The following is a 10561-nucleotide window of genomic DNA, read 5'->3' as shown; positions in this document are numbered from 1 at the left end:
TTCTTGAAATGGTTAAGTATAGGTCAACTCTTTTTGGTATGTTGTTGTTACTGTTGTTGAGTGCTGTTGAGTGGATTCCAATGCATAGCAACCTTGTAGAGTTTCCAAGAAACAGCTGGTGAACTTGAACTGCCACCTTGCAGTTCAAATGGCTTTGCAGTCTGGTGCATTAACCCACAGCGCTACACGTTTGGTATAGTGACTCTGTATTTCTTTCATCTTCTTTTGATGCTTCCTGCATCATTCAATATTTTGCCCATAGATCCCTTCAATATTGCAAGTCAGAGTTTGAATTTTTCTTCAGGTCTTTCAGCTTGAGAAATGCTGAGTGCATTTTTCTTTTTGGTTTTCTAATAGTTTACTTTGTCTTCTGGAGCTGCCCTTTCAAATTTTCTGTTCAGCTCTTTTACTTTATCACTTCTTTCATCCGCTTTACCTTGTCTACATTCAAGAGCAAGTTTTAGAGTCTCTTCTGGCATCTATATTGGTCTTTTAATTTTTTTTCCTTTCCTTTTAATGACCTTCTGTTTTCTTGATATCACCAAACATTAGTGTCTAATGCATCAAGTCTTTTTTTGAGATGGTCTCTAAATTCCTGTGGGATATGTTTAAGGTCATATTTTGGTTCTTGTGGACTTATTTTTTAGAGTATGTCATGAAGTCCCCACCCCCGATTCTGTGAGTATCATTGTTTTATAGATGAGAAGACTGCAACTCAGAATTATTAAGTATTTGCAAACCTAGCAAATAATTTACAGAGCTACACCGAGAATTTAAATCTCTGGCTTCCATTTGAATACTTACTCTGTTATATACAGGAGATACTATATTCTGTTGTTGTTGAGTGCCGTCGAGTCGATTTCGACCCATAGCGACCCTGTATAGGGTTTCCCAGGAGCAGCTGGTGAACTTGAACTGCCGATCTTGCAATTCAAACGGTTTTGCAGTCTGGCGCATTAACCCACAGCGCCATACCAGACTTTATTCTGTAAGTAGAATTAATTATTATCTGAGAAGTTTGAAATATCTTTTAAATAAATGTTTAAAAAATAATTGCCTTTAGCTTTGCCTTATGAGTGGAGAAATCATTCAGATGTCCCCTCAAATGAGCCTCATCTTTGAAACAATGGACCTATCCCAGGCCTCAGTAAGTTCATAATTTAATATAACAGTGTTTTAAACAGTTTTTGTTCATTTATTAATTTAGTCAAGAAATACTTTTTATTATTTGTTAGATACTGGGTTAGACACTGAGAACACAACAGTGAATAAGAATGAGGAGCATGAGTATAAATATTCCCAGTAGAGAACTACATGAAGGTGCTCCGAGAGTATGGGGAAGAGTAAGCATTCAAGTGGAGAATAGGTACAGAAGACATTGAAGGTGTTTGAGTGTTTGATCTGGTTTGAAGGAGAAGTAAAACCTTTCCAGGGTGATTGGTTGAGACAAGGCTTATTCTAATTATGTTAAAATGACATGTCAAACATGAAGCCATGATATCATGGCATGTTAGGGGAACTGAACAGCCAATGATTTTCTGTTTGGGAAAAGTCTGGTGTATGTGAGGCAGCCAGGAAAGGCTGTAGGGATAAGGGAGCCAGATCATGCACAGGATCCTTGCAAATCATGCCAAGAAGTACTTGATAGTTGTCATGTACCATTGGTGTAAAAGCAACATTGGGAAAATTAAACTTGTCTTTTTTCTCTAGCCTGCCACTGTAAGTCGCTGTGGCATGATTTATTTGGAACCCTCACAATTAGGATGGGAACCACTTATTTCCTCATGGTTGAGTTCATTGAAAGGACCGCTACGTGAACCAGAGCATCAAGCTCTTCTGCAAGAACTTTTTGACTGGCTAATACCTCCCACTCTAAGACTTCGTAAAAAACAGTGCAAGGTAGCTCTATAATTCTCAGACGTATTCAGGTTTCTTTTGTTTATATTCAGCTTGGCTAAGTCACAGTGGTGGGGTAAATAACTAAACTGGTTTTTCCTAGCACATTTATATTCACCTTTGATTTCATATTGATTGAGGTAAAATTTGCTTCCGCTTAATTACTTGGATAAAACTCTAGTGAGTAAGGTTTTAAAAATGCCAGTTATCTTCTGTATTTTGAAAGAATTTTAAATACATGCCTTTGAAAAAAATCAAATGCTTATTTACTATTCTGTGAGAAAATTTTACATATTGTATTCATTTCATTTGACTGTCATAGCAAATTACTACAGACTTGGTGCCTTAAAATAACAGAAATGTTCTCTCACAGTTCAGGAGGCTAACAATTCTAAATCAAAGTGTTGGTTGAGCTGATCTACCTCTGAAGACTGTGCTGTCGAGTCTGTTCCTACTCATAGTAACCCACGCACAACAGAACGTAATACTGCCCTGCCCTGTACCATCCTCACAGTTGTCATGTTTGAGCCCATTTTTGCAACCACTTTGTCAATCCATTTTGTTGGGGTCGTCCTCTTTTTCACAGATCCTCCACTTTTCCAGGCCTTTTCTAGGAACTCCTGATAGCACGTCCAAAGTATATGAAATGAGGTCTCACCATCCTCACTTCTAAGGAACATCCTGACTGTACTTCTTCCAAGATAGATTTATTTGTTCTTCTCTCAGTCCATGGTACTTCAGTATTCTTGCCTCTTCCAGTTTCCAGATGTTCTTTGTAGTTGCAAAACTCCAATCTCTGCCTCTGTGCTTCTATGGTCTTTTTTGTGGGTCTTTCTTTTATGTGTTTTCTATATGGATAATTGTCAGTGGATTTGGGGGTCTTCCAACATTATCTAGAGTCCTGTGGCATTGTGGGTGAGTGCATCAGACAGCAAAGTCATTTGAACTTTAAGTTTGATGGCTCAAAAGCTTACCAGCTGCTCCTTAGAAACCTTATGCAGGGTCTCTATGGGTCAGAATTTACTTGATGGCAGTTAACACCAACAACAACATTATCTAAGATCGTCTTAGCTCAGTGTTAATTTTATGATGTGCTTTAAAACGTTAAGGGAATTAAAAGACAATGGAAGTTTTCCACAATTTTTCTGAAGCTCCCTTGTATCTGCCATGACCCTTTCCCTACACACAATCAAATTCACAGCTTGCAGTTATTAGAATTTGTTGTTGTTGTTAAGTGCCATCATGTTGGTTCCAACCCATAGCCACCTTGTATAGAGTTTCCAAGGAGCTTGAAAGGCCAACCTTATGGTTCAAACTGACTTTGTAGTCTAGTGTATTAATCCACAGTGCCACACCAGGACACTAGGTACTAGGGTAGATATGGATAAATCTTTTATTTTTTTGAAACATTTTATTATGAATTAAGTGAAGGCTTGCAGAGCAGATCATCAGTTTTACATTCAACAAATGCTACACTTTGTTTCATCTCAATGACTATAACCTCCTCGTTACAACAGTTATTCCACTTCTTCCCTGTGGTTTTATTTCCATTTCACCCTCCTTCCCAACCTTTCTGAACTTTGTCTTTAGTTAATGTTGCTCTTTTGATCTTGAAACGTTGACCATTCCATGGCGAGCTTACTTTACTAGTGTTGTTCCCCATATACCTATCTACTGCATGACTGACAATGGAGTCATGAGAGTGAGTTCCATTCCAGACCTGATAGGTAGCCAAAGGACACAGTCTTGGGTTCCTCCAGTCTCTTTCTAACCAGTAATCCTGATTTTTTTTTCAAATTTTGAGTTTTGTTCCACATTTTCTCCCCCTCTATCCATATCTTCTAATGTGGCCCTTTCAGAGGAGTGGGTAGTGGTAGCTGGACACTGTATAGTTCTTGTGGTTACAGAATCATGGAGACTTCTGTTCATGTGTTCTGTTAGTTCATTGGACCAATTGATTCCAAATATCTTCAGTTTTCATCACTCTTCTTTCCTCTGCACATACAACAATAGTTGTACCTTAAATGTCTGTTCATGAGCTTTTAAGATCGCAGTTGCTATTCATGAAAATAGGATGTAGAACATTTTCTTTGAGGATTTTGTTATGCCAGTTGACCATGGTGTCCCCTGAGACTATGATCCTGAGCCCCTACACCCACCAATTCTTTTCTTCAACGTGTTTGGTAGTGTCTAAGAAATTTTCATCCTCTTGCCTCCTATATACTCCAACATATTCACTGGTATGTTTACAGTGAAGGGAAATACCCAAACTCTTATTTATTTGTAAGTAGAGTCACATTGTCTCTCCCATACCCATTCAGCCTGTGTATCTGTCCATATATATAACCATATCTGTCCATATATATAACCATAGAACACTGTTGTTGCAGAGTTGTGTAGCTAACTGTATTTGCCTCTATATTATTTACCCTTACATTCCTCTCTGCATCTTTACCTTTCTTCATCATTCTTCTGTCAACCTCCCTCTTATTGTGTATTGCCTTCCCATTGCCTAATTTAACATGTGTCTACCTTGTAGCCAGTGAGTTACTCTCCTCTCTCCTATGCCTGGTGACCATTACGAAATGTGTCTTTTAGCATGAAAACCTTTTCTTGATTTTTTACAATAGTGGTCTCATACAATAGTTGTCCTCTTTTGATCGCCTGATTTCACTCAGCATTATAACTTCCATGTCATGTGGTATTTCGCTTATTCATTGTTATTCTTTAGCGTTGCATAGCATTCCATTGTGTGTATGCACCAAAGTTTGTTTATCTGTTCTACTGATGGGCTTTTAGGCTGTCTCCATCTTTTTGCTATTGTGAACAATGCTGTGATGAATGCGAATGTGCATTTATCTACTCACTTCATGGACAAATCTTTTTAAGAGTCACCATTTAACTCACAGGAGTCCTTGTGTGGGTCTGTAGGATAAGCACAGGACTGCTAACCCCAAGGTCATTAGTTCATACCCACCAGCTGATCCTTGGAAATCCTATATAGGGTTGCTTTGATTTGGAATAGACTTGGACGCACTTAAAAACAACAACAAAATTCAACTCACTATATACATTTACAGAGTCCTGGTGTGGTGCTGTAAGATAAGCACTAGACCGAATGGTCAATTTGAGTTACAAGGTCAATGGTTCAAACCCACTAGCCACTCCTTAGAAACCCTATATAAGGTCACTATGAGTGGAAACCCACTCAATGGCACTTAACAACAACAGATATGTTTACACATATAACTTCTGTTGCCCTGGTCATCTTTCCCTTCTTTACCAAATAATTTATGTTTTTCTTCCAAATTCATCCGAGCTTGCAGTTAGCAGCCCTGTGCTTATCCTCGAACACCACAAGGGCTCCTTTCTATACCCAACAGGATGGTGAAATTTAGCAATCCTCCATTAGAATTCCAAGTTTTTAAAATCAGAATTAATCCTGTTAACAATCATTCACAACTGAATCATATAATCCTATCAGCATATTTCCCCACCTTCATTTATTGAGACCCATCAAGAAAAGAGGAAATATGCACAGTCTGCATGGTCCCACTCAGTTGTTTGGTGGGAATTACAAAGAATATGGGCATAAGAGCCATATTAAGTAATTCACTGCCCACAATAAGGCTGTTGTTGTTAAGTCCCGTCAAGTTCTGACTCATAGCAACCTTGTATAGGGTTTCCAAGGAGTTGCTGGTGGGTTTAAATGGCCAACCTTGTGGTTAGCACTTCAATTCTTTTTCAATAGCACCACACCAGGACTCCACAATGAATCTAGGCTAATTGTTTATCCCAAAGTATTCTAGTAGCCTCCCCTGCCCTTTCCCCCAAGGAATTCCCCCTTGGAATTCCTCTGCCATATCATTATTATGCCAAATTATTTTTGTCTATTTAATTTCAGTAGCACTCTCTGTAAAAGATTGTCTTTTATTTCCATATTTCCCAGCTTGGTATATAGGTATAGTATGTTGTTCATAAATATTTGTTGAATAAATAAATGAATGAATGGCTGTTAGAGTCTTTATTTCTGCTACTTCCAGAACATAGTTTATTTTCTAATGGTAGCTAGTTTTCATTTGTTAGAGAATTTATAATAAGAATATGTTTTGTCTAGTTGTGTATATAATGTGCTATACTAAGGTATTTGTCAGATATGGTTTGCAAATTATTTTTACCACACCTATAATTTAAATTCTTTTAGTCTTAGAAAGGCCTTTTGAAAACTATGTATTTTTAAATCAGTTTTATAAAATGAAGCATTCATCTTCTTTTGTTCTCCAAATAAGATGTTAAGGAAAGTCTCTTATTCTTTTTATTTGGCAGGAACTGATTCCTACAAGTGATAGTAATGCGATTGTTTCTCTCACACGCCTGTTTGAAGTCCTACTTTGTCCTGTGGTAGAGAATGACCCCACCAGCAAGCACATTCGTGTTTGGATTATGGTTGGTTTTATATTTAATGTGGTTTTAATTACAGAATTAAAATTTTCTTTGGCAATTAATACTTGTATTGCGGAAGACATTATGAGGTATTAGCTACAAAGCTGTTTTTCAGCGAGCACCAAAAGAGTAGTTGAAGTCATTAAAGTTGCCCTTACCTGGTATTCTGATGTTAAAAAACACTTTGAAGAAAGTTAAACAAATCTGAATAAATCAAAACTGCCCTATTATTTATAAAAGGTTTGTAATTTGAGAAACACTTAAGATGGTGAACTTACATTAAGCCAACATAGACTTACTATGAATTGACTTCATCTTAATATTAAGCTAGAATGTGGACAGCAACAAGTTGGCTATGAAAGGAAACAGCCACGGAGATGGAATGTGCTGTAGGCATAGCCATGGAAGAAGTAAGTAGGGAGAAGTCAATAGTTGTCGTTAGCATATGCACTAGTGAGAAGACACTATCAAAGACTAACCAAGATAAAGATGTTTTTGGTTTTTTCTTTACTTTTCCATCCATTATCTTATTTTTAAATTCCTCCTTCTTTCTCCTCTACTCCCACTACCTTCTCTTCTACTCTGTGGCAATAAAAGCTCCTTTCCATTGCTTTCCCTTCATCCTGTTGATACAGAAAAGCTTCTATCCCAGACATCTCACATTCCAGAGTCCTCTGCTAATGATAAACCGTCTAACTTTCCTCGTCCCTTCTCATCTTACATGCCAGCGTGCTAAAAGAAATTGAACAGATTTGTTATTTTTATAAAATAAAAGTATCCTAGGAATAGTTCAGCAACATAACCTTTGATTTATATATTTCCTGAGATTTTTCACTTTGTTGGCAAACTTAAACTCCAAACATTTTCCAAATGTTCAGAATCATTTAGAGAATTTTATCTAGATTGATATCTGATTAAGTTCTCTTTTAAAATATATTTAATAGATTTATTTTTTACTACATAGGCATATGCCTAGAGTAAAATTCAGAAGACAAAAATAGATGTTCCATCCATCCCCGTCCCTCAGCCACTCATTTACCTCCCCCAGATCAACCACTTCTAGAAGCTTTATTTAGCCTCTGTTGTTGTTGTTAAGTACAGTGGAGTTGGTTCTGACTCATAGTAACCCTGTACAGGGTTTCCAAGGCTGTAAATCTTTACAGGAGCAGAAAGCCTCATCTTTCTCCCATGGAACCGCTGGTAGTTTCAAACTGCCGAGCTTGAGGTTAGCCACCCGATTAGTGACCACTACACTATCAGTTCTCCTCATTTAGCCTTTTAGAAGTATTTTATTCATACACAAAAATAGATTCTCATTTGTTGTGTTGGTAAGTACTGTCGAGTTGGTTCCAACTCAGAGCGACCCTGTATAGGGTTTCCGAGGAGTGACTGGTGAGTTTGAACTGCCTACCTTGAAGCTCTGGTAGCGTAGTGGTTACGAATCGGGCTGCGAACCTAAAGGTCAGCGGTTCGAAACTACCAGCTGCTCCGCGGGAGAAAGATGAGGCTTTCTACTCCCGTAAGGATTTACACCCTCGGAAACCCTGTACAGGGTCGCTATGGGTCGGAACCGACTCGACGGCACGTAACAACAACAACAACAACCTTGAAGTGCAGTGCATTATCCTACAGCGCCACACCAGGACTCCGTACTCTCATGTTGTTGTTTTTAAGTGCTGTTGAATCCGTTCCAACCCATAGTGACCCTGTATAGGGTTTCTGAGGAGTGATGGTTGAGCTTGAACTGCCGAACTTGCAGATCAAACTGATTTTGTAGTCCAGGGCATTAATCCATAGCGCCACACCAGGATTCCATGGACTCTGTATACTCTCATATATGTATATAATTTTAAAACTATATTTACATCCTAGATATACACTGCTTTGTATCTTTTTATTTTTCATTTATAATGTATCTTCAAGATTGTTCCATATTAGAATTAAATTTACCTTATTTTTTAAACAGCTACATGTATTCCAGTGTATGTTTCATAAGACCCTTAGCGAAGAATGTTGGGTTGCCTCTGATGTTTTCCACTACTCATCTGTCCATGTGTTATACTGTGGTGGTTTGTGCATTGCTGTGATGCCAGAAGCTATGCCTACAGAGTTACCCATAGTGGACAAATGTCAGTGAAGCTTCCAGTTTAAATGGACTGTTGTTGTTAAGTGCTGTCCTGTCAGTTCCAACTCATAGAAACCCTGTATAGGGTTTCTGAGGAGCAGCTGGTGGGTTTGAACCATTTCACTGAGTGACTCACAGTCCCGTGCTTATCCTACAGTTCCACACCAGGACTCCTAGGAAGAAGGAAAAGGAAGTCCACTTCTGAGGGATTAGCCACTGAAAACCTTATGCGTAGCAACAGAGTTATCTTATATAGTGCTGGAAGATAAGCCCCTCAGATTGGAAGGTATATAAAATAAGACTAGAGAAAAGTTACCTTCTCAAAGTGGAGTCCACTTTAATAATGTGGATGGAGCAAAGCTTTTGGGACCTCTTTTTGCTGATGAGGCATGACACAAAATGAGAAGAAATAACAGCAAACATCCGTTAGTAATAGGCATGTGGAATGTTCGATTTATGAATCTAAGAAAATTGAAAGTTGTCAAAAATGAAATGGAGTGCATAATGATTGATAATCCTAATTATTACTCAGGTTCATGTTGAACTGCAAACCACAAGGTTGGTGGCTCAAACCCACCAGCCGCTCTCTGTGAATAAAGATTTACAGTGTCAGAAGTCCTATATAGGATTGTGATAAGTCAGAGTCAACTCACTGGCAGTATGTTTAGTTGTTTGCTTAGTGAGCTGAAATGGACTGGTATTGGCTATTTTGAATGGCATGGTCATATGGTGTTCTATACTGGGAATGACAAATAAGGAATGGTGTCACAGCTAAGGAATCAAATGATGTATTACATTGGCCAAATCTGCTACAAAAGACCTCTTTAAAGTATTAAAGAGCAAAGATGTCACTTTGAAGATTAAGGTACACCTGAATCAAGCATTGGTATGCCTCATGACCTCGGATGCATTTGAAAAATGGACAGTGAATAAGGAAGAACAGCAAAGAACTGATGCATTTGAATTATGGTGTTGGTGAAGAAAATTGACCATACCATGGACTACCCTGTCAGAGAACCTGACATATCTGTCTTGGAAGAAATAGAAGCTATAATGGCCTGTATCTTATGTACTTTGGACATATTATCATGTGGGACCAGTCCCTGGAGAAGGACATCATGCTTGGTGAAGTAGAGGGTCAGTGAAAATGAGGAAGACTCCCAACAAGATGGACTGACACAGTGGATGGGCTCAAATGTAACAATAATTGTGAGAATGGCGCAGGACTGAGAAGTGTTTCATTGTGACTCAGTGGCACCTAACAACAACTGATCTTTTGCTGTTACAGCCAGTGCAATAGTGAATATCTGGTACATTTATCATTTTCACAGATGGGGAGTATATTTGAGGATAAACTATTAGAGGAGAAATTCTCAAGTATTTCGTATGCCCATTTTAAATGTTGATAGAGATTGCCAGAAAAATGATTATGTAACAGCTCTGCTCCTTCGCACTGTATTTGTAAATAGGAACTTTTCAAAGTAGTTTGGCCAGGACTTCATGTTAAATTTTAGTTAAGGCTTTTAATTAAAAAAACAAAATAATAATTGCTATATATTGTTATGATTTTTTAAAATTGCATTCTTCTTTTCATCACAGGCTTGCTTTATATTCTCTTTGATTTGGTCTGTCGGAGGAAGTTGTGATACAGTCAGTCGTATTATTTTTGACACTTTCATAAGACAAATTCTACTGGGAAAGGATGAAGAAATTCCAGTGCCACAATCTGTGGGTAAATGGGAATGCAACTTTGATGAAAAAGGTCTGGTCTATGACTACATGTATGAGGTATGACATAAAATGCTTGATAAGATAAAACATAAAGCAAACAACTTGAATCAGCCAAGGAAACTCCTGGTTCCTAACCTAGAGTGCTTTTGGCTCATCTGGTGAGCTTTATAGTGTTCTCTCTTCTATTTCTCATCTTTATAATTTGTGGAAAGTATGTTGTTGTTGTTGTTATGTACCATCGAGTCGGTTCCGACCCATAGCGACCCTGTATAGGGTTTCCGAGGGTGTAAATCTTTATGGGAGTAGAAAGCCTCATCTTTCTCCCGCGGAGTAGCTGGTAGTTTCGAATCGCTGACCTTAAGGTTC

At 38.1% G+C, this 10561-nt stretch overlaps 1 protein-coding gene across 1 annotated transcript in view; it reads left to right on the top strand.

Moving 5' to 3' along the window:
• The window catches only part of DNAH12 (dynein, axonemal, heavy chain 12), a 397890-nt gene that overhangs the window by 151760 nt on the left and 235569 nt on the right, over positions 1-10561 (top strand). Inside the window, exons 30-33 of the mRNA XM_006862120.1 lie at positions 1064-1147; positions 1711-1899; positions 6223-6342; positions 10064-10252. Of these exons, the coding sequence (XP_006862182.1) occupies positions 1064-1147; positions 1711-1899; positions 6223-6342; positions 10064-10252 (582 nt within the window). The remainder of the gene's footprint in view (positions 1-1063; positions 1148-1710; positions 1900-6222; positions 6343-10063; positions 10253-10561) is intronic.

Source organism: Chrysochloris asiatica, unplaced genomic scaffold (genome assembly GCF_000296735.1).
Source record: "Chrysochloris asiatica unplaced genomic scaffold, ChrAsi1.0 scaffold00046, whole genome shotgun sequence".
Classification (NCBI taxonomy): Eukaryota; Metazoa; Chordata; class Mammalia; order Afrosoricida; family Chrysochloridae; genus Chrysochloris; species Chrysochloris asiatica.
This window is presented reverse-complemented; position numbering and strand designations above follow the sequence as displayed.